The sequence below is a fragment of the Hyaena hyaena genome, unplaced genomic scaffold (genome assembly GCF_003009895.1).
Source record: "Hyaena hyaena isolate Hyena2069 unplaced genomic scaffold, ASM300989v1 scaffold_167, whole genome shotgun sequence".
Taxonomy (NCBI): domain Eukaryota; kingdom Metazoa; phylum Chordata; class Mammalia; order Carnivora; family Hyaenidae; genus Hyaena; species Hyaena hyaena.
The window spans coordinates 165,723-190,733 of NW_024080798.1; the positions used below are offsets into that span (position 1 = coordinate 165,723).

A 25,011-nucleotide genomic window follows, 5' to 3' on the forward strand; every position below is an offset into this window, starting at 1 on the left:
CTGTTTGTTTATTTTTTTGATAGCTGCCACCCTATGGATGTGATGCATGGAGAGATTCTTTTTGTTGTCACAACTTGGAACGGGGGCAGGGGGGTACCACTGGCATTTAGAGCGTAGAGAGGTCAGTGATGTTGCTAAACATCCTACAAGGCCCAGGTCAGTCCTCCGCCACAAAGAACGAGCCGACCCTAACTGCCGATAGCGCTGAGGTTGAAAAATCCCGATTTACACTATCAGGTTCATCGTCCACAGTAAATCTTACCCCGTCACGTGCAGCCTCTGTCTTCTTTGATGAAACACTCCAAGGCAGAGATTTCAAAAAAAACCTGGAGAGGGCAGGAAAACTGAGAAGAATGGCAACATTTCTTTTATTCAAATTTTATTGGAAGTTTACAAATGTATTACAGACATCAGTAAAACATATCCATTTTACAGGGCACGGATCTCAAGCAAAGCGTTCACAACAGTCTCTGGGAGAGCCCACACCAAAGGCCTGCTGCAGGCCTTCTTAACAAATACCTTGACATTCGACACACAACACGGAGTCTGGCCTGCCTCACCTTCTCAGACCCTCTGAGGTTTTGTTTATGCACGTGGAGTTAAAGCAGAAGATGGGCAATGCAATCCCGTACAGGAAAGAATGTTTAGGAGAAGGAAAACTGTCAAAGTCCTAATTTGCCAAGGAAAATGAAGGACTTGTAGACCTTAGAATGTCAAGTCGGGGTCCATGATGTCACCAAAATGCTTGGTGGGAACACATGGATATCAACTAGAGAGGCTGGAGCACAGACCTTACCAGCGGGTAACTCTCTTCAAAAAATTTTCAAAAGGTAGGTCAGTGTGACCTATCGAATGTGAATGGCCACGTGCCCTGTAGGGTGAAGGGATGTCTTGGAAAGTCTCAGGATAGAGCAATTTTTTTCTATCCTAAATCTCCAGAAATGTTTTCCGACGTTACATGCCTTTCCTCCCTCCTTTTTTTAATTTCCCTTGGGGAAAGCTAGTTTTGTCAGCAGGAAGTAAGCTTATAAAAGACTATAGCTCCCAACGGTGAGTCATGGTTTATGGCAGTCTTGTGTCGACTGGGCTACTATTATGAGAAAATGAAAAAGGAATCCAATCGTTTCTTGGTCCTAACCTTGACGACTGCTTCCAAGTGGTCAGACTAACCGGCTCTGGTGTCTCCTGAGGCCCCCAAGGGACCAGCACTGGAGGCGAGGCAAAGCTCTCATTTCAACCTCCCTGGTGCCAGAGACGTACCTCAGAAGGTGGCAATCTGAAAGTGCCTTCCAAATCAGGAGAGGAGGCTTAGCTGAGCCCTGCAGCCGGAAGGCTGTCCGTAGCACCCCTTTCAAAGCCCTGAAGGTGCTAAACAGTTGCTAACAGCAACTCTTCTGGCTTGAAACAGCCAGATAACCGGTTTCATTTTTCCCCTTTCCTTTGTCATAGATAGATCCTCCTTCTTAGGCGTCGGCATCTGGTTTCTGTTAGATAGAGATATGCAAAGAGCACTTCTCCTTGGAATTGAAATGCTTGTGTTATTTCTTGTTAGAAGGTGGGATTAGACAAAGAATGAGATGGCCTCTCTTATCTGACCTCGGCAAGAGGATGAACAGAAGTCTGCCTGTAATAATTGGCCACGAACACGGCAATGGAAAAGGAGGCCAAAGAGACTTGTCTTTGTTTTGCTTAAAGAAGTCAGCCTCCACTTTCAGCATCTGCAGCGACTTAGGAACGATGCTTCCTAAATGGCTGGTGTACTGTTTGGGGGCCATTGGTGATAGACGGAAAGACAAATAAAAATCGCTCCGCAGATCAGATTTGTTATCAAATGACCTCAGTTCTGATCGACTGATTGTGGCTGTTTGGAGTGTCACAATGATTTCCGAGGCTGTATCCATGCTTTCTGGGAAAGCATATAGGGACACATCAATTACACCTGCCCAGGCACAGTGTGTGCTACCTATATGTCGTCACCGGCTGCACTTGAGCTCGGCAATGGCAAGAGGCACCCAAGAAGCAGAAAATCACTGCAGGAGGGAAAGGAAATATGATTTGTTGCAGTGTGAGAAGATCCCATGGAATGGGAAAAGAAGATGGGGAGGACTTGTCTTCTGGTCTCCTACTGGAAATACAAAATTGCCTTTTCACTGGGCTGGCTGAGGGCACAAAAGAACGACTAGAAATGAGAAGGTGAATGTGGAATGAAGGCATCAACCAACCAGCGCTAGGAATTCTACCTGCCTCGAACCTGCGCAAGACCAGGAAGCATGGGTCTGATTTCCCCTCACCTCATTCACCTTCACGCTTGGTAGAGATCCCAGAACTAAACGACAGAAGGAAGGGGGTACCTGAATGCCACACTCGATGCCACCAGCCTGCTAAGAAACCTGTTCGCGGTATCAAGGGTTGTATGTATTGGCAGGGCCATTCAGCAAACTGTCAAAGGCTACTTCTTCCTGGGAAAGAGCCAGTTCTGCTGCCACAGAATTGAGCAGCGATAAGAAATGAATTCGACTCCAAACTTGTGGTGTTGACCAAAAGACAAGAAGATCAATATGAAGAGAGGTAGAAAAAACAAGCCAACCCAAGGCATTAGAGGAGAGAGGAAACTAGGAAAAGAGAGATGACTCTCCTAGAACAGTCTACAGAGGATAACATGATGATCTAGGAAGAGGTGAGTGCAAGCCCCACTCACAGGCAAAACTTGACCAAGAAGAGCTCATGGTTATGATGGAGGGATCCGGTAAGGACCCCAAGTTCTTGCCTCAGAAAAGAATGCAGTAAGCGTTTGGGATGAGGATTCTGCGACGTTATGTTTCAGTTATCACGAGCGGGTGGGATTCCTCATACAAGGACGTCCTGCTCTCCCCAGGGCATTCACTTGGCGGTCCCGTCATCTCTGTGACGATTTAACCGGCCTCATGGGCATTCTCTGGAAGGCGCTTGGCCGCGTGTGGGGCGGGGAGCAGTGATGGAGCACATGGAGGTGATCTTGTTTACACACAGTGTGACCCTGAGGCTTGCCTCTCACTATATCTCAAGCTCCGGCCAGTTCGGCAGGATGCTCCCTGCACCGCTAGACCTGAAGTCCCTTATTCCTCCCATCCCTTCTTGGGATGTGGTTATGTGTCGATTCCTGGCTACCATCTTCTTTCTGCGGAAGTTGGCTAAAGCCTCATCTGGGGAAAGTAAGAGGTACTCTGAAAAGGATGGAGTTAGAAAGCAGCTTTTACCAGGAGAATTCCTTTCATTGGATCCCAGGCCACAGAGGACGGACATTATTTTTCAGCTGTTTGCTACGTTAAGCGATCTACTTTTGTCTCTCTTTTCGTTTTCCAAAATGCCTTTTTATTCTCGTCAATCGAGGAACTCAAAACTCCAAATTGGACTCACCCGATTTCTGCCAGAAACCGGCCACTTCAGTAGCATGGTGCTGCACGTTATTTCTTAATCAGTTTTGCCAAGCAGTTTACAAACTTACTATACAAACGTAATAGAGTTAATTCTCCGGAGGCTTGGATAATTAATGAAGCATTTAGATATGAAGATAGCATGCGGAAAACAGCCACAACCAACATTTGCATTGTTTTTTTTTTAAATCAGTGACAATGACAAATGTCATATTAATACCTGAAAAGCAAATTATTTGTATACATCCTGAATGGAGTGCCATTTCCACATCCTTTATAGCCTTCTAGTCCCCAGACCCATTTGGGATGGCGTCTGAAAAGCCACTTTTCACATTCTCTCCATAAAAAAATACTAGAAAATATTAACTACTATACTGAAAAGAGACCATGCTCACCTCACCATGGCAGATGGCCACTGAGATACGCCATGTACTACATCAACAGTACATCTCACTAAAGGTGGGTCCTCCAATGGACTTCAACCGCCACAATCCATTAAAGGGAGGAGGAGAATGGAACAAAAAGCAAGCGCTTCATTGTGAACCGAAGCAAGGTAGGAGGTTTTATTTCACTATAAACAACACAACCGTTAAATGTCTTCTTTAAGCAAACTCACTTTTGAGCCCATTGTCTGTCTGACCAACAGTCCCCAAAGTTCAAAATGGAAATCCCCTTCTCAACAATGGTTGTTTTTCAAGGCCATTACCCTGAAATCTCCTGTGCAGCTCCCTTTCCCGGGGAACCCAGATGCTCTGGTTACGGGGTGCATTAGACTGAATTCTTTCCGCAAGCAATGGGGGAGTTATTCAAGGGAGTGGTCACGGCTACTCTACTTCCTTTTCAGAAGTTCTTTGCTCTGACTTCCTTCGTATACCTTCAGTCTCTACCCTTGACCCGCTTTCTGCTTTCAAAGTGTCTTGTTCCTTCTCCACGCGTGACATACGATCGACAATACCCCGTCACTCCCAGAGCCCCTCGGAACCCTTCTGCCCCTAAATGTCTAATGCTTAAGTTTGCACTGAGGACAACCGGTTGTCAGGCTTAGGCAGCCGTTTCGACTGCCTTGGGAAAGGAAAGCAGGTAATATAATCGAGGAAACATGAGCACCAGAAAATAATGCCACATTCAAAACAACGTCATGCTGACATCACACAACAGCACCACTCACGGTCACTTTCACTGTCCCAAGGGACAGAGCAATAGTAAGCAACTTCAGTGTTCCCAGAAGGGATGGCGTTTCTCACGGGACTTCACTGACACTGGTTGGTTTCTCTAATTGGCAAAAGTTACGTTTGCAATTTTAATAAAAATGACTATCACTTTGTAGAGAAATAAATTCTACCGAGGGTGGGAGCAGACTGAAGGATGCTCTCCTGAAGACGGAATGGAGCATAAAATACTTAGGGTGTTATAGGTAATTATTTTTTTTTAAGCCACAGAAAGCCAAATTGAATAAACTCCTTTGAAAAAGGTCTCACGGACATGTAACAAATTTTTATAGAAAAAAGAAAAAAAAAAGGTGGTCCTGGACCATCTCTATATACTACTCAAAGACGATGCTGGGTGTGCATGCAAGTCGTCACGGAGTCCTACGATATAGAAATTCCTTTGATATTACAAAATACAAAAATATTTTATCAGAACTCTCATTTACATTGCATTTACAATGGACGTGTAAATAACTTAGTCTTGGGGCCTGGCTAATAAACAAATGACTTACTGGAAAAAGGGACCTAGAAGGAAGAGAGCCAGAGAGGATAAAAGCGAGCAGGGAACAAGTTGCCATCTTGCGAAAGGCGACTCAACACAGACTGACGGGAAGGAGGTGACCAACTCTGGCCTCCACAGAGTCTAGATAGACCGTTTCCAAAGTGAAATGTGCAAATAATATTCAACATGCCGAGAACTGTGACTACCTATTGAGTCCGTCTATACCCTCGCCTCCATCGACTGCCAGCACTTAACCTCTTCTCCAGCAACCACCCCCCAAAAGCGCTTTAAAATTCAAAACAGTGCAAGTTTCCGAATTTACATTCTGAGCTCCCATCTTCCCCCATCCCCTCACCCCAATCGTATTAAGAAATGATACAATTTTTGCTCTTCTGTCTTTTCCTGCTGTGCAACTGTCCCCTGCCCCCTAACGTGGAAGACTTGGGGAGGCCGTAATTGCTGTATTTGTGCAACAGCTCATCGCTCGTGACGTACCGCAGGCGGGCGGGCTGGGGGATGGGTTCTCCTAGGAAATAGCCCTCGTTGTCAGACTCCGAAGAGGAGGAGCAGGTGGAACACCAGTCGTACTCGGTGAAGTAGGGTCCCCAGCGCTCCCCGAAGGCGTTCTGCAGAGCCAGGTCCGACACCGTTCTGGGGCACTGGCCGTATAGGTCCCGGCGGGACCCATGGCCCAGGTTCTCCTGAAAGCTCCGCTGACGCATGAACTGGTCGTAGTCCTCCCTGGCTCTGAGGGGGGGCCTTTCTTTTAACCGGGAGATGGCCTCGCGCTCGCTGGCCAGGTGCAGCGCGTTGTCGGAGCGGGAGCGCCGGGAGCGCCGGGAGCGGTGAGGGCGGAAGCGGCGGTGGTCATCCCGGGAGGCGCTTCTCCGCCGCGTGCGCTCGCTCATGGGCTGGATGCGCATGCCGTCCTGCCCCGGCAGCTTGCCGCCCGCCATCCCTCCGTCGAAATCAAAGCTCTGATGCATCCTCCCGTGGGACTGCAGGTCTCTGTACCCGATGGGGTTGCCGAGCTGGTGGAGGTTGCCCTCCATCTCCTGGTACTGCTGCGCGGAGAGCAGGCTGCGGACCGACTCTGCGCTCCGGAACTGCATGGACGAGTTCAGCGTGCCCATGTTGCTCAGCTTCTCGGAGACGTTCATTCCGGAGTCTTTGCTGAGGTCAGGCATGGAAAACCGGGACAGGTGCTCCTGGCGCTTGGCGCCACCATCTGCGGACAGGCCTGGCGGTGGGGGGTGGGGAAGAGAGAAGAGAGGACCATGAGGTTAATACGAAAGTGCGGTCGGTGCGTCTGAACCATCACCTACCCGGGATCGCTGCAGGCGGCTAGGGAGTTGGACGCGGCACAAGAGCTCTTGGAAAGCGGAGGGAGGGCATTCTCCATTCCACAGTGCGGTAGTGGCACCCAGAGAGGGCGCCTGGTGAACACGCATCCACAGAGCTGCATTTTCCTAGTTACTAATTCCTACAAAGACTTCTCGAAGTTACTAAAAGTCCACGGTGTATCTTACGCGAGATGCTTCCTGTGCTTAGGATTTCACTTAAGGGGCGCCTGGGTGGCTCAGTCGGTTAAGCATCCGATTTGGGCTCAGGTCACGATCTCACAGTTTGTGAGGCTGAGCCCCGCCTCTGGCTCTGTGCTGACAGCTCAGAGCCTGGAACCTGCTTCCGATTCTGTATCTCCCTCTCTCCCTGCCCCTCCCCTGCTCACATCCTGTCCCTCTCTCAAAGTAAAATAAAGACATAAAAAAAAAAATTCATTTTACAAAGTGCTTCAGGTACCTCTTTGCTCTAATGCTGTGCTATAAATACACAGGACAGGTATTTCAGCTGCAGAGACTGGGCCATGTCCAAACAGTTCCTACTGACAGGGAGCCTCAAATCTAGACCCCCCATACCAGACCAACTAACTTTTCCTGTTAGCCTCCCGCAGCTTCCACTGTGCCCCAAAGTGCCTAAACCCCATATCTCAAATGTCCGGAACACTAAGTGACTCCCTGGGTGTACGCAGAGGGATAGTTACTCTCTCAGCCGGTTTCGTGAATGACTGTTCCAGGGTTTGAAATGGGCCCCTAACAGGCAGAAGATATGAGCACGACCCTGGGACACCCCTTCTTCCCCTGGGGAGGCACTTTTAAAACAACGCCGTGACCCTAATGTTTGCGAAAACAGCAGGTGCCCCTAGCAATGGCCCTGCAGTTCCTAAGTGCCGTCGTTGGCACCGCTGAGATAAAAACCATTTTGCAGGTAGTGGGAGATTCTTGACTTGAGTAACCTCCATCGTGCCCACCCTAACACAGCACTCTCTACAGAGGAGCTGAAGAACAGACCAGGTGGTAAAATCTCCCCAATTTCCACTCATTATCTGTTGGAAGGTGAGCAGTTCTGCTATTGCTGGAAAACATGTCAGTGGACTGTAATGGCCTATTATGATGCTTGCCACGGATTATTCTTCCCGACCTGCTGAGGCCAACAACCTTCACGTCCCTGACAAAACTAATGGTATGAACACTTTGAAAAACTACTTGGCAATATCTATTTAAGCTAAATACACACGCATAAACATACGCGAATTATCAACAAAGCGGCTTTGAATATCTGTGTCCATGTGTGTGTGGACTTAGATGTTGCTTCTGTTGAGCGTACAGAGTGGAGATTATAGGGCTTTCCATTGCTTCTCTTGATTATATACCTAACAGAAATCAGTTTATAGGTCCCAGAAAATGTATAGGTGTATTCAGAAAATACTTTATAAATAGCCTAGAACTAGAAACAACTCAGATGTCAATTAACAGAAAAAGGGATAAATAAATTGTGGTATTTTCTACCATTCTCCCTGAAAAGGAAATAGGACTCTGGAGACATGGCTGATTCCAGGACAGGAGAAGGGAAGGTATGAGCCTCGAACATCTTGTTATGCTAGAAAGGAAGTGTTACAAATGAAAAATGATGGAGGTGTCTATTTTTTTCAAGTTTACTTATTTGGAGAGAGACAGAGACAGCATGAGTGGGGGAAGGGCAGGGAGGGGCTGTCAGCACAGAGCCTGATGTGGGTCTCGAACTCACAAAACCATGAGATCGTGACCTGAGCCAAAACCAAGAATCAGATACATAACTGACTGAGCCCATCCAGGTGCCCTGAAAAATGATGGAGCTTTGCCAGAGGAACACCAGGCACAATATCAAGGGGCCCCCACTAATTGGTTAAAGCTGACCAATCTGAGGATCAAATCGTTTAAAACAGTAGTGATTCATCAACCACTGAAGAAAGAGGAAATCACGAGTCCATAGTGATAAGAGATACACTCATCAATCAATAAATGGGGGAGAAGGGTGGGCTCTTGTCTGCAGTAGAATGCTGAGCACACTGAGTGCACAGAGAAAGGGGTGCGTAACTTGGAAGACCATCATTTTGTAGATAATGAGAGATTTTTGCGTGAGAGTCAAACCACACTCAAGTTAGGGGGTAAAATGTAATGGGGGAAGCAGGGTATGTGCCTGGTGTTGAGTGTTTTTCCATGTACGTATTAAGCGTAAGGGAAAATTTAGTAGCCACACAATGGAGAAATCAGAGAGCACTTGGACCAGATCAAACTTGACCTCACCGATGAGGGGGAGCTGGGTATTATGTGTCACCCAGTGTATGTCCTAAGAAGTCCACAGTACCCCTCATGCAGTGTTCCAGCCAGGAAGATACTGAATGTATTCAGAAGTAAGCATTACAGAAACTCCCAAATGAGGGAAATTCTATTAAGAAAAAAATGGATTTTCTTAAACTGTGTTTTTTATCAGTATCATTAAAGTCTGAAGGAATATTCTACACTGAAGAACACTAAGGGACCAAGGCAATGGTACAGAATACATGATCTTGGGCCAGACTCTATTCTGTAGTGAGAATGTTATAAAGGGTAACTGTGGAAAACAGTGACAAAAATTGGGACACGGGCAATTAATAAATATGCTAACTTTGCTGTGGTAATTTTGGTAAAGGCGATAATTGTGATAATGTTGGAGAAGACCCTGCTCTTGGGAAATACACATGGAAGTATATGGTAGTAAATGGCTGAGGTGGATGCAATTTCCTCTCAAATAGTTCAGAAATAAAGTGTGTGTGTGTGTGTGTGTGTGAGCAAGAGAGAAGCAATGATAAAATGAAAAGGGTAAATTGTTAATCATATTCATAACATAGTCATATGTGAATCTAGGTAAAGAGTACATTCTGGTTATTGTCTGTTTCATTTCTGGAATTTATTGCTAAATAAAAAATCTCCCAGGGCGCCTGCATGGCTGAGTCGGTTAAGCGTCTGACTTTGGCTCAGGTCGTGATCTTTGTGAGTTCGAGCCCGTGTCAGGCTCTGTGCTGACAACTCAGAGTGTGGAGTCTCCTTCAAATCTGTGTCTCCCTTTCTCTCTCTCTCTGCCCCTCCCCTACTCATGCTCTGTCTCTGTCGAAAATAAACATTAAAAAAATATCTCCTGGAAGGTGTAGTATACGATGCAATGGTTTTCAATGCCCAAGGAAATTCCTGGTGCTGGGGGTGGGATGGGGTGGGGAGTGGGTGCTGTACGCTATTGGCATCTAGTGGGCAGAGATCAGAGAGATGTTGCTAAACATCCTACGATGCACACACAGGACAGTCCCCACAACCAAAAATTAACCAGCTCCAGATGTCAGTAATGGCACAACTGAGAAGCCACGATCTGACGGAATCCCACACAAGACTGAGAATGACTACACCCAGCAACAGTGATGAATGTTGCATAGAAAATGCTGGTAGACAAAAGAGTACGTGCTGTGTGATCCCCTTTATATGAAGTTCAAGAGCAGCCCGGGGTGGTCTATGATGGCAGAGATCAGGACAGAGGGGAGGGACATAAGGGAAACTTGGAGGATGCTGGAGATGTTCTCTGTCTAGATCTGGGCGGTGGTTATAAAAGGGTACACACAGAAAAGTTCCTTGAAGTGTGGTTTTAATATTCGGTTTGCTTTATCTTAAGTTATACCCCAATAAAATGGCATAAAAATAAAACAGTGCTCGCATTAAAGGGCCAAGCTTAAATGCTGGATATGCCTGCAGAGAACATATTCTGTCAACCATCACACTCTCTAGTCATATATATTTTTTAATTCCATTACTGAGGTAATTGTCAGAGCAAGAGGGGAGGAGTTCTTTAACTCCCGTTTTCCCTGCTGCTTATCTCTGACACACACTTCATAAAAGCTGATTTACAACAGCCTAATCATTTCCAGAACGGCCCCAAACTGAAGGCGGAGAGGACAGGACAGCAACCAAGGATGATGAATGAGTCGTCGGAGCAGATGAACTCCATGCAGTAGGGAAGGAAAAAATTCTTCCACAATCACAGGGAGAAACAAAGGCTACACACATCTGGGCACAACAATCGTTGCTGGGCTTCCTCCTCAAACGCTGGAATGGAAACAGGGTTGGCATCAAGAAGCTAGCAGATACCACAAATTCCCAAACAAGCTGTTTTCCCCACCCTGTCTTTTGTTAAGTCTCCAAGTCAAGCATTTCTGAGGACAGCCTGTGTGTGAACAGATCCTGGTTTCCAGGTTAACGTGAAGAAGGGCAGTTTCAGTACCACTGGGAGGTGATCTCGCCCCCTCGTGTTGTACTTCTGTGTCCTGGGCAATCTCAGGATAACCTTAACCACCTCGACCCTCCTCAGAAAAGAACACTCTGCCAAGTACCGGAGGGTCCCCTTGCTCAACGCATAGCCTACTATCACTTATCCCAATCATAAGCGATTCTCCCACAGATGTGCGAATGGGACTGGAAATGCTACCTGCTCACTGTAGACATTATTAATACATTTACTTATATATTAATAAAGCTTCATATTGATTAACTCAGATTGTCCTCCAGAAGTCTTCCTGCATGCAGGACATGAACAGAATGGCCAATGTCATCCACAGATGAGCACTCATCATGTACTTGCCTCTTAACAGGGTGGCTCTGTGGTTAATTTCATTATAGGCAAAATCCAGAGTCCTTAGGTAAACCTCAAGGCCCTTGGGTCTCTCCAGTTCACCTGCTAAACTCTCTTCCCAGCTTCCTTGGCTTTAGTCACCTAGCAGCAAGCCCATTTCAGCCTCCTTTGGAAAACTCTCCCCTCTGCACTGCTGACTTCTGATCATTAAGGGCCTCCCATAAAAGTCATCTCTTGAGAGGTACCCACCCTGACTGCTCTTTCTAAAGGAGCAGGTTGTCCCCCCCACCCCCCCAACAACCAGTCACTCTGTAGCCTTGACTTTTAAGGCTCCCACCCTGCCTTATTTTCATAAGTTCACTCATGTTTGCAGTTAAATGGATGTCCCCTGGGAGCAGGCATTGTGTACCGCTGTTCACTGGACTCCCCTAGAACAAGGAGTGTGCCTCATTGGTGCTCATCAGTATTTGTGGAATTAAGGTCAATGAATCCTCATACTGTCCGCCAGGAAAAAGTAGCTATTCCCTGGCCCGGAGTGGGCCAGGACTTAAAGAACAGCTGACTGTAATTCAGATGGGTGGGATGCCAACCATCAGGAACAGAAACACACGGTCACACCTGTCAATCTCATTGTCTGCGATGCTTCATCAGGCAGCCCACCATCTGTGGGGTTCTCCAATTTTAAAGCTGAAGACCGTGTGGTTTATAATTAGCTCCTCGATCTGCACAAAAACGTTTGGGCTTATTAATCCCAGCTCGCGAGATGTGTTTAAATCACCGGCTACATGTCTCCACGACAATACAGATCGCACTTCAACTCGAGAAACGCTCTTTTCCGCTCTACGAGCTGAACTGGAGAGCCACTTTCTGGCTGGATGACTTGAAGGTGGGGGTAACCTTTGAGCCTCTAGAGACACATCTGCAAAATGGGTATAACAACACCATCTGAATTTGGAAGTTGTAGTGACATTAGATGAGGAGAAAAGTACTTTTTCCTTGTTAAGACTCATCACAATGGTAGGAATATGTGTCATATGTATTTGATCTTCAACTCCTTGGCTAGTCTATAACCTCCAAGGTAGCAGGAATGGACTCCTGTTTGCCAGCCCTCAGGCTCACCACCTCGTATTCTGGTATTCTATATGCTGGAAGAAAGTAGTAAGCAAGACCCCAACCCCCCCCCCCCCCCCCCCCCCCCCCAGTGAAAGGCAGCAGGCCCCAAGAATTTTATACTCAGCCACCTGCTAAGGTAGACAAATTTCAGGTGTGATCATATGCCTGAATGAATCCAAGGACGATGATGACCCTCACAGGCCACACAGCAGCGGTTACTGAAGATGAGCCGCTGATCAAATAATTTGTGCCTCCTGACAGCAGCCGCAGACAGCTTCTCCACACGGATGAAATTCAACTCTTTCTTCCGTTTGTGCAGCAGCAGACTCAGTGTCAGATCACTGCATACAGACACACTCCAACCGAATGGAGGTACAAAATGTCACTCTCTCCTGCTGCAATAGACCCACTTTACTTTTTGGCTACCTGAGCCCTGGTGCGTTGCATGCGCATGCCTGCAGGCGAGGCATGGTGCGGGAGGCAGAGACCGCTAACTAAATTCCCCAGGGAGCCCTTGGAGTCTGACCTCACATTTGACACCGGGATGATCACAGAGGCCCAACACACTCTGGAGAGCCTGGCTGAAGAATCCCATCTGACAACATGGGGCATGGATGTTAAGTCATTCTCTCCAGCGTTCTCTCCCTCATGAATACAGAGGGTCTTTTCCTTTCCAAATAATGTAGGATTTGTGAGAAGTGCTACAGGGCCTCAATCAATCCTGATCCCAGCGATCTGTGTGGCCTGGAGCTACAGCAACGTCCAGGGGCTGCAGTTTTCCCTCAGCACCCATGGCCCTTGCCCCAACAAGGAGCGGTCTGTGTTGAATTGAGCCTGTGATTCTCTTGTGGTTAAACCGTCAGGACGAAGCTACAGCCAGGATGCTCTAAGTGACGCCAGCGCTTCAGACTGAGCAATATCCTCGCACCTCAAATATAAGGCCTCAGACAAGCCAGTGACAGCAAGAAAAATCAATACCTCCAAAGAATGCCCTGGGTCTGATGGAAGAAAAAGGCAATCTTTGTGGTGTTCCATCTCTCCATTTATTCTGAGAGCAGAAGAAACGTGCTCAAGCCCAAAGAAAAGACCATGCAGACTTCAAGATAAGGGTAGCCCTTTAGTACATCTTTCCATTCCTTATTTATTCCTCTTTCTAGTCCTTTTCCTTCCCCCCCGCAAAGAAATTGGCATAGAAAGACATCATTGTTTCTGCCAACTTAAATAATGCATTTCATTTTACAGTTCTGTGCAATCAAAGTAACTACTCACCTTAGCCCTATAGACATTTATGACTCAGACTTTCAGTCAGGTTTTCCCTATATGACTATTTTTTTTCTGAAGCAGAGATATGAATAGGAATTGTTTAGAATAGGGGTTTGCAACCTGGAGCCCATGGGCCAAATCCAGCTCACTGCTTCTTTTTTTAAATAAAGTTTTTTTTAAAAAAAGTTTTATTTATTTTTGAGAGAGAAATAGAGACAGTGTGAACAGGGGAGGGTCAGAGAGAGGAGACACAGAATCCGAAACAGGCTGCAGACACTGAGCTAGCTGTCAGCACAGAGCCTGATGTGGGGCTTGAACCCACAAACCAAAAGATCATGACCCGAGCTGAAGTCGGACGCTTAACCGACTGAGCCACCCAGGTGCCCCTGTAAATAAAGTTTTATTGGAACGCAGCTACACCCATTCATTTGCATACTGTCTAGGGCTGCTTTCTCACTACAATGGCAGGAGTGAGTAATCACGACAGACTGTGTGACCCACAAAGCCTAAAATATTTATCATCTGGTCCATTCTAGAAACAGTTTGTCACCTCTGGTTTAAGAGGCGAATGTGCTGTGAAGCTGTATCCAGCCTAAGCATCCCCAAAGTCATGTGCTGTACATGGTCTATCGGAGCATGCTGAGAAATGTCTTTGAGGTACAAGTTGATTTAAGTGTGTGGGGGTGAGTTTGATCAGGTCCCTTGGGGTCCTTTTTCCAATGAAGTCAATTGATTTCATCAACACTCAGAATTTCAAATTGGCAACAGCTGGAGAGAAGCTATCACCCGGGCAGTGGAGTTTAACCACCGCCAAATGTTCCTTAGTGACAGGGCACGGAATGTTCGAACAGAGTAGGATGGGGGAACGCACTAGGGCGGCGACGAAAAGAGATGGAGAAGGAGAAGGAAAGGGAGGGCAAGATGATGAACACACTCACAATCCCTCGCTGCTAAGAGCGTGCCCTGGGACCAGCAGTGGGGGCACCCTAACCACACTGGCAGAATCCCAACCTGCATTTGCGCCAGAGCCGCTGGTGATTCACATGCCTGTGAGGGCTGGAGTGATGTGCCAGAGCTGTGACCGAGGTTCAAGGACAATCGTTTTTGCAACTAAAGGTGCTTCTCCCCTAGGAAACCCTACACCCTCAGAGACACTGATTCAGGGTTTCTCAGCTTTGGTGTTGTTAGCATCTTGGGCAGAATACTTTTTCTTTCTGTCTGGGGCTGTTATGTGCCTTCTCCGATGCCTCTCCAATGCACCATCCCTGCTTCCACTCACTAGACACCAGCAGCACACCCCTCCAGTTGTGACAACTCACAACGTCTTGGGACATTGCCCAGTGTCCCGTGGGAGTAACACCGACCTGGCTGAGGACCGCTGGGCAAACAGATCCGGTCCCGGAGAGACTGCTCACCACAGGCTAGGAAGCAATCTGTTCGCGATCTTCTAGTGAAACTGGGTTAATCTTGCTTCACCTCACACTGCGCACATGAACCTGACCACCAGACAGGGTGGATGTGCTCTCTTTCTAGAGAACAACGGTGGCGGGGGTGGGGGGGATGGGGGGGGGTTGGTATGTCTTCCCAATCAGGGAACTGCAAAGTTGTTTGCTCTCCGAACTCCCCTCCATGAACCCACTCCTGACAGTTTGTCTCTCTTTTGGTGGGTTTCAAGAGTTCCCTGTGGTTAAGGTCTTCATGGTCTTCTTTTCCCTCCCCCATTTGAGGCTTCTGAAATCTTGAGCCCTTGGTGCGGTGCTCTTACTTCCTTACTCTGGTCACCAGCCTGTCGAGTGGGTCCCTAGTGACGAGCTGGTCGTGAGTGCTTACAGTCACATGTCTGCCATCTGCTCTCGTGGTTCCAGGAAAAGTGCTGGCAGACGAAACACTTTCCTTTAGGCAGCTGCTGCCCAGAGGGAGGTTGAGGCAGGCTGGGGGGAGAGGGGCATGCTTCTGACTTCCCACGTCCCCACGGTCCGCCTGGCTCTCCCTCGAGGGAAGGGCCATTTCTCCACCCCGACCCCTTGGCGATAAAGAACAGCTGCTTGACAACCAGCTGGTTCCGGAGGTGGCCGCGACCGATTCTGGTGTCCCCAGAGACAGAGGCGGTGGTTTTTAGCAGCATTCATGCTGGAGACTTGTCTTTGAGCCAGACTGGCTGAGAAGTGACAAATGTCTAACTTGTCTAAACCAAAACGTCACTTTTCTTGCAGACCAGGACAGCTGAAAGGAAGAGCCTGGTTGACATCAAAACTCTGATTCGACTGGAAGTCCCTTACCTTCTATCCGCGGAGCTGCTCATTAACTTCCCAATACAGATGAACGTGTACAAGGTAGTGAAGGGAGAGACCCGAAAGTGAAATTTTTAGAAACATGTGGGGTCAATTTTAACTCCTTTTCAGCCCTGTGGGGGATTGTGGGTGTGTAGCCACAAAGCCTATTGCTAATTGAAAGGATGCGTAAGAAATTCAAACCAGGTGAAGATTGTTTGCCAGAGTTTGCTCTGGGCTCATACTGACCCCACGCTGCTTTCCAGAGCCCATTTACCCAAGTCAACGGGGAGGCCACTGGAGTCTATGCTCAGGAGACACTTGACTACACGGGCCAGAAGCTCAATGGCTCCCCGATGGTAGAGAGTGGACAGCCAGGGACTTGGAGACCCATTTGGTTTCTTCAAGGATTCTAGATGAAGTCCTAACACTGCCAGGCTCTGTGAACAAGGCCATTTCTGATGACACCTCAAAGGGAAGAGCGATAGCTCATTCAGTGTATCAGTACAGCCATTACAGAGAGTAATCACAGGACGAAGGAAAAGGCAATGACAGGGCCAAAAGATTAGCTCTCCCTAAACAGAGTGCTGGCAGAGAACTCTGTGATGGTCGGTGATAACTATCCTAACACCTAAAGGACCTAGGGGAGCCTGGGTGGCTGGGTCGGTTAAACTTCCGACTTCAGCTCAGGTCGTAATCACATGGTTCGTGGGTTTGAGCTCCGTGTCAGGCTCTGTGCTGACTGCCAGCTCAGAGCCTGGAGCCTGCTTCAGATTCTGTTGTCTCCCTCTCTCTCTGACCCTCCCCTGCTCACGCTGTCTCTCTCTCCCTCTCAGAAATAAATAAAACATTAAAAAAATTTTTGTTTAAAGTCTGACTTCGGCTCAGGTCATGATCAGGCCGGTTGCGGTTCGAGCCCCGTTTCAGGCTCGGTGCTGACAGCTCAGAGCCTGGAGCCTGCTTCTGACTCTGTGTCTCCCTCTCTCTCTGCCCCTCCTCAACTCATGCTCTGTCTCTGTCTCTCAAAAATGATAGACGTTAAAAAAAAAAAAAAGTTATAGGTCTGAAGGAGCCAGCCACACCAATGGTGGGCAAAGCGCTCCAGGCAGATGGAACACTCTGGAAAAAGGTCCTAGTGCTCCAAGAAGTGACAAAAGGGCAGTGTGACTGGAGCAGAAGGTACATTTAGCCGGACGGCTGGCGGGGGCGAGGCCAGGGAGGCAAAGAGGAGCCAGAGAGGTTCTTCTAGGCCACCTTGGCTTTGAAAGCATCCTTCCCGTACTTGTAGGCAGGTTTAATAAAGCACCTGAGCCACAGCACAGGGGAGCGGAGAAGAGCGCTGCTTTGAAGTTCACCTTCCGGCTCTGTCTCCTAGAGCTATGCCTCCTCAGGCAAAACTCTGGCCTGCTTTCTGCCTCAGTTTCCTCATCTGTAAAATGGGAATCAGACTAGCCTCTAGCTCATTAGGATGATGGTGAATATGAAGCAGGTGAAAACGTACTTCGTGCTGGCACAGTGAGATCAGATGGAATGTTCTCATGGTCTTTCACCATTTATCTATCACTTATAAAGTATTCTTATGAATGCTGTCACATATGAAACAGCTAGGCATTGATACGCAAGCTTTTCAAGTGTGTAACAGGGAGTTGGAAGGATTTGCTCAAGGCCACACAGCAGCCACTTGAATACTAATACTTGCTGCCTTTTATTTTTGTGAGTAGAAAAGAGTACAGGGACTATGGCCACAAGGCTGTTACCGATTTGACAGACAAGAGGCAAAGAGAGAAGTGAAGAACCATCCACACATTTGAGCTTTGAACCCGTGGCCCCAATTCAAAAAATCCTTTTCATGAATGGATAATTTCCTATTGTACACAGAAGAATTACTGCTATCTGCAACACCAAGGATGGATCTCATAAAGTGAAAGATACCAGACACAAAAGGATACAAATAGGATGTTTCCATCTATATCAAGTTAAAAACCACTGCAAGCGAATCCACACTGCTTGAAGTTAGGACAGTGCTTGCTTTGCAGATGAGGGAGGAGCAGAGAGTGGAAGGGACATGAAGGAGTTTCTGGGGTCCTGGTCGTGGTCTAATGCTTGACCTGTGAAGTGCCAGCACGAGCACAATCATTGAGCTGCAGCTCGGGATTCCGACCCATTTCTGCTGGTTTCACATCTATAACGCGTTTATTAAAACTACCACCAAGAGAGGTGAGAATGTACTCACGACGGTTTGCAAGGCAAGTATGGGTCAAGCATCCCCCTTCTGGTAGGCTCGACTGGTACACCTGGTACATAGGCCTCAAACCAGCAGCTAATATGTTAGGCTGTGTTTGGTCTAAAGGGTTACGTTTCTTTCTTTCCTTTTCCAGGTGGAATGCACAGGGGCCTTCACCATCGATGGTCTTACCCCTGGGCACAGTCACACATTTGTCACACCTGCCTGTCCACAAGCCTCTCTTACCCCTTAGGCACATGCCTTTCCCAAGTAATGCCAGCCATTTTGATAAGGGGGATAGAAGGCTGGATGAAAGTGATTTACGGATGTAAGGGGCAGTACACAAAGTCATCTTTAAGCTTGGGAATCCTTGCTTCCTCAAGATCCTACTTACACACTGGGGCACCTGGGTGGCTCAGTCTGTTAAGTGTCCGACTTAGGCTCAGGTTATGATCTCACAGTTCGTGGGTTTGAGCCCAGCGTCAGGCTCTGTGCTGACAGCTCGGAGCCTGGAGCCTGCCTCGGATTCTGTGTCTCCCTCTCTCTCTCTGACCCTCCCCTGCTCATGCTACCTCTCTCTCTCAGAGATAAATAAAACATTAAAAAAAAAATCCTACTTACACACAGCTGAGGGCTGACAAAGTGCTCTTCTTGGTATAAAGGTTTATGATATCATATATGACAGAGCCAATTACCGGACTGACAGATTGGTGAAACGATACAGTAAAGGACTGGAAGATGGAGTGTCTTCTAAAAGGATGGCTGGGTAGCATGAAGAATTGATGAAAGGATAGGATAGGAATGGAAAAATGGACGAATTAATGACTGCATGCAAAATGATGCACGTACGGAAAGAGATGTGGTTTTGGACTTTCGTCAAGAGCTTATAAAATCAAACTACAGGATACAGTTCTTAGGTAAGAATTAAGTTTTCAAGTAATCGTTATTACTTCTGTTAGTCATTTACATTTAATATACTCTTCATTGGGGCCTCCCTCTGTGTCTGGAGGGGAAGGTAGGGGGTACCTGTCGGTGAAGAATTGAAAATAGAAAAAAAAAAAAAAAAGATGAGCAAACTTGCCCAAGGTCATGGATGATAATGGGAATCAGGGATGAAGGCAGGGACTGAATGAGTTCTTCAGATTTCCAAGAGGCAGCTTCTTCTCAAACTTGAGCAGGCATGGCAAGTGCCCTAGGTGTCTCCTTAAAATGATGACTTGGGATCCACGGCATCTGGGGTGAGGCCCAAGATTCCAAATTTCTAACCATTCCCCAAGAGAGGCTCGTGTTCACTCAGAACAGCAAAAGTCTGGGTGCTTTCATTGACCATGAATTTGGAAAGGAAGCTTGGTTTCCCTTGTTTTGCAGAACGCACTTGGGAAGGTGTGGCTCATACACCAACCAGACGGCTGTCCCTGCGTGTGTGATACCCCCAAATCTCTGGGAACCGAAGAACGCTGAGAGCAAGTATGGTCTTGCTCTCCCCTGTTCCCTTCTTTTCCACTCATCAGCATCAATGAAGCTGCCGTGAATCTATTTCCCTCCTTCTGACGGGAGCAGAGCTGGAACTGAGTTCTTGGAAAGCAGAAAGACACTGAACCTGGCCATTCAAACTCCCCTTGCTGCTCTCGATCTGTGCCCTTTGCTGGCTTCCCAAGGCAGCCTGGGCTTGGCCAGACTCATCCTTCATGCAGATGGAAGAGGCAGCTGCTGGCCCAGGAAGACCTGGGAATACAGAGGCCTCCCAAGCCTTCAAAGCCCTCTCCTCTGATCTTGCCAACCGCACACATATCCCACGCTGGGAGTTAATGAAGCTCTTCCAAAGGATCTTCTCCAGATTATACGAAAAAGGATTCTGTAAGCAAGGACGTTTGGTAACTTCTGAAGAACGTCTCAAAACATTTAGCTCAAAAGCAGTGGATGTTATCATAAAGAAGATACTCTGACAAGAGAAACCCTTTCCCACCTGGCAGCGTCCCTGCTCAAAAGAACACATTCTGGGAAATGGTGGCTTAATGCTGACTTCCGGTTTAAAATCCAAACATATCTGCTTACAGTTTCTAACTCCATCACTGTCACTGTGCCGTGTGCAGTGGACATCGAAGACTAAGGCCAAAAGAAGATAATCAGTAAAACTGATCCTGCCTTCATTTACAATTTTTAAATTTTCTTAATCATGGATTTTTGCATGAATTTTGATTCTTAAAATGCGGCAGCGAAATACTGCTTGATTACTGAGGTTTTGGCACCCTTTTCAATTATGTGTCCACGGAGGCTGCCTCATTTGTCGCACCCTGGTCTTGGCCTCAGCCCCACCTGGAAGGCCACTCCCCTTTTTCCTTATTCAGATCTTCAATTTCCTTTGTAGAATTCCATGGGTTGTGCATTTCCTATAAACTGTGTTTACTAGGGTAGTGGAAAAAGTAATTGGCCTGGATACGAAAGGCCTTGGAGTCCCGTCACAGCTCGGCTGCAAACTCCAGAAAGACTCTTAATAAATCACTTCTCTTTGAACCTCAGCCTTTCTTCCCTCTGTACCTGAACTAGAGGTTCTCCAATTTCTCTCAGCTAAGGGTCTGATTTAAAACAAAATTTAATTAATTAAATTATTTTTAGAAAGAGAGCAAGAGAAAGCAAGAGAGAGAGAGAGAGAGAGAGAGAGAGCACGAGCAAGTGGGGGAAGGGCAGAGAGAGGGGGAAACATAATCTCAAGCAGGCTCAGCACAGTACAAGCCCAATGTGGGGCTGGAGCCACGAGCCGTGAGGTCATGACCTGAGCCAAAATTGGACACTGAACAGAATGAACCACTCAGGTGCCCCTTTTTCTGACATGGTTCAAAAGGCTTTTGTTTTTTGTTTCTACCGAGATGTAACTGACATGTAACATTGTATTAGTTTCAGGTGTACAACACAATGACTAGATATACGTCTATATTGCAAAATGATCACAATAAGTCTAGTTAATACTCATGACCAAAGTTACAACTGCTTTTCTTATGATGAGAACTTCTAAGATCTTCTCTCTTAGCAACTGTCAAATATACAATACAGTATTATTAACTGTAGTTCCCATGTTGTACATGACATGCCCCCTAGGACTTTTTTATTTTATAACTGGATGTTTGTACCTTTGGACTCCCTTCACTCATTTCTGTGAGAGTCTGATTTTGATTCTATGATCCAAGGCAGACACCTCCCAGTATCAGATCGGTATGGATCACCGTATAGGTACCAGAGGAGAGCCGGCTCCTCAAAGGAATGGTCTCTGCTTGAGTGAGTAAAGAGAGAGCGAGAAGTACCAGAGGGTCTGTCTGAAATGAAAACACCTGGGGCACCTGGGTGGCTCAGTCGGCTGAGTGTCTGACTTCGGCTCAGGTCATGATCTCACACTCATGAGTTCGAGCCCCATGACGGGCTCTGTGCTGACAGCTCAGAGCCTGGAGCCTGCTTCTGATTCTGTGACTCCTTCTCTCTCTGCCCTTCCTCAACTCGCACTCTGCCTCTCTCTCTTTCTCAAAAATAAATAAAACATTAAAAAAAAAAAGAATTTGAAATGAAAATACCTGGGAGGTTCCCAGACAGGGAACACTTAAAGATACAATTTGTTGGCAGAAAGAAAAAGCAAAAGAAAAAGCAAAAGAAACGTAAACCCAAGATCTGTCAGTTTCATCACCATTCATCACACCAAACCCATTGCTAGGTCTCACGTGGACTGGGTAGTATCTGCTGGCCTGGGCTTTGTCCCCAGCAGGTCAGGAGGGAATGGTCAAGACTCACTTTAAAATAAGGTGTGCTCCGGGTACCCCCTGTTTCAGAATCATGTGGGTGGTTTGTCTGACAATGGAGTTTCCTGGCTCCTGTCCCAGACCCACCACATCAGAATTTACAGCAGCGGAGCTCAGGAATCTGCATTTTCAACAAGCTCTTCGGTTGATTTTGATGCCTATTTAAAATTCAAAACCCCACTGCTTTGAAGTCAGATGAGTGTGACTAAATAAACAGGCGAGCCACCCCGCCCCTCACGTGCCGGCAACCTCGGGATTCAGAATCCAAAAAGCTGCCTGTTACATAACTGCATCGCTAGCGCCAAACAAGGTGTGAGAGTCTGTGACCTGCCAAGCCGTGAGCCGCTCTCAGACGCAGATCTCCAGGACAGTTTGAGTTACCTTTCCCACCAGATCTTGGCTGGTGGATGGAGACTGATGACTTAATTCCCCAGCCCCTGTCACTAAGTGTGGTCCCCGAGCCAACCCAGCCTGGGTGGATGGCAGCACAGCGCCCCTGGAAACTGCTCAGATGGCTAGCTCCCGAGAAACCCATCAGGCTGCTGGAGAATGCCGAGAGGGAGGGAGTTTACTTGGTCTGGCTCCAACTCTTGGGCCATCGGAGCGGTTCTCTGCTCTGCGAGCCCATAAAACCCTGCAATATCAGAGCGGATGTGTGACCACACTGGCGATGTTCTGGAATCCCCGTCTTCAAGCAGGATTTGGTCCTACCAAGTGGCCAGCTCAGAGCACCTAGACTTTGATGAAAGTACAAACTTGTACTCTCTAGAAGAAGGCAATGTGGTACCATCTACAGAAACCTGCGTTGTGCATATCCATTGAACTACAAGTCCCATTTCTAGGGATTTATGCTATGGGAAGACACAAACCAGCACACAGATACAAGTAAAATCATGTTCACTAAAACACAGATTGTAGCTATGAACAACTGGAAAAAATTCAAGCATCCAGAAATAGGGGATGTGTTAAAAAAAAATGATGGTACAATCATATAATGAAACAATATGTAGTTTCATATGAGGAAGGGAAAGAAAAAGGTATACTGTTAAGTAAAAAAAAACACATTGCAAAATGGTATGAGAACTTTTTGCTTGTAATTATGTATCTGTCAGTATGTGCTCAGAGACAAATGCTAAAGGAATAGTCACCTAATGGTAGGGGAATGGAAATTATGGGACAATTTAAACTTATTTAGTACAGCTGATCTTTGAATAACACAGTTTGAAAAACTATACAGTTTTTCTTTGATACACTGCAGTGCTGTAAATGTATTTTCCTCATGAATATCTTAACATTTTCTTTTCTCTAGCTTACTTTGTACAAACACAGTATATACTACATTGAGCAACAGGAGGCTATGAGTAGTTACGTTTTGGGGGACTCAAGTTATATGCAGACTTTTGACGGTACAGGGGTTTGGTACCCTCAACCCCAAGTTCTTCAAGGATCAATTGCATCTATTTCTGTAGTTCTGTAATATTTAAAAAACCCTTTTTGGGTGTATTTTAGAAGAGATGATAAAATTACAGGGAAAAAGTTGGGAGCCCATGCCTTTTCACCCTGGCCTACCTCTCAGGAAAGCTAAAGGCAAAACACGTTTTCTGGGGCTGAAACAGAGCACAGGGTGAGGATATGAAGTTGAAGTTGACCCGTTCCAGGGTGCTGGGAGGCAGAGCAAAGATGACAAATCCCACCTCAAATCCTGTGCTACATTATTTGGGGCCGTTCGAGATGGAAAATGTCTGGGGTTGACAGAGAGGCACAAGAAATCAGCACTGGTGGTTTGATCCCATCTCCCATCCCATCTCCGCCTACACCTCTCCTCCAAGCTCCGAACCCCGTCAAAGGACCTGCTGCATCCAGAGCTGGTTTGAAGTGTGAGCCCCAAGGACATTTCCCAGTGACCACCCCTACCGGCCAAACAACCCTATACAAGAAACTTGGCCCTGGTGGTTAAAGGCTCTGGACTCGGGCTGCCTCCCTCATTAGCCGTGTGACCTTGGGCAGATCAGATCCCTTAACTTGTCTCCGCCTCTGTGTTCCCATCTATATAATGGATGCTGACCACATGTGATTTAGGAAGTAAGAGCCACGTGTCAGACAATGCCCCAGCAGCAGCAAAAACAGCAAAAGCAAAACAGCAAAAGTTCCAAGCCTCTGCCCTCAAGCAATGTTCCTTCCAGTGGGTGAGGCGGACAATAAACTAAGTATTAAGTGGCATCCAGTGCTAAATGCTATAGAAGACTACATGGCGGGGAAGAGGGGAGGGAAACATTTTGCAGGGGGCTGGATCAGGGAATAATAGACCTCACTTTACAAAATGAGCTAATGCACACGACGCTCGAGGCACCGCCCTGTCCCCTAGCAATTTCTTAACAACTGATGAGTTACTATCAAGTAATGCCATCACTACAATTGTTGCCACTACTGTCCACCTGCCCGGCCCTGCCCCCATTCCTCCACAGCCAAGTCCTGCCCTTTGTTTTCCTTCACTGGAATTTCACGAGGCACCCTTTTGAGTATTTTCCACGGACACGGCATGCCGCTGAACGACTTTACATATCCAACCCCACTGGATTTTCATGAACATCCTAAGAGTAGGTTTTGTTACTCCTGTTTTTAAAAAAGGAATCTGAGGCTCAGGGAGGTTGCAGGAGAGGGGGTCCCCCCAGATCACACAGGAGCATTCAAATCCTAGTGAGCCTGACTGAATTCAGAGCTCTTCCGCCTCCCAGGCCCTCCTGAAGCAGGCAATGGCTCTCCTGAGGACCTGGCAAGTGCCCTATGGTGCACTTGTGAGCGATGCCTGGCGAGTCCCGGCACCCATGATGCCCAGGACAGCCAACTAAGGCAGCTGTGGAATCCTGACCTGCTTGCGCTCTCAGTCCCATTTTGGGATCAGCAAGAGGAGGGGGTGTGTGGGGGGGAGGGGCGGTCCTCCCAATCAGACAGACTCGGGACATGGGCGGCAGGCGCTGATTCGACTGGAACCCTCACCGAGGGTTAGGGGTTGAGTGCGAACAGAGTAATTGGACAGTGGATGCCAGGTCTCCAGATGATTGCCTCGCAGTTCGTACGATCACAAAAGGTTCCCCCTGTTCCTTTTCACTGCAGATCACGGCATTTCAGGCTCTCTCCCGCCTGCCCCCCCCCCCCCCCCCGAAAGAGCTTCTGGTCTCACGGAGAAGAGGAAGAGCAAAAAGGAGAAAGGAATCAGGATGGGCTGCCCTGGTCTGATGGTGCCCATGGCTGATCAGCGGGAC

At 47.4% G+C, this 25,011-nt stretch overlaps 1 protein-coding gene across 3 annotated transcripts in view; it reads right to left on the reverse strand.

Annotated features, from left to right (window-relative positions):
• Positions 1-343: 343 nt before the first annotated feature.
• Positions 344-25,011, reverse strand: part of PRICKLE2 (prickle planar cell polarity protein 2) — a 331,485-nt gene continuing 306,817 nt past the window's right edge. For all 3 annotated transcript variants that reach the window (XM_039240077.1, XM_039240076.1, XM_039240078.1), the window contains one exon: positions 344-6,363. In XM_039240077.1, coding sequence (XP_039096008.1) covers positions 5,489-6,363 — 875 coding nt within the window. In that variant the 3' untranslated portion in view covers positions 344-5,488. The remainder of the gene's footprint in view (positions 6,364-25,011) is intronic.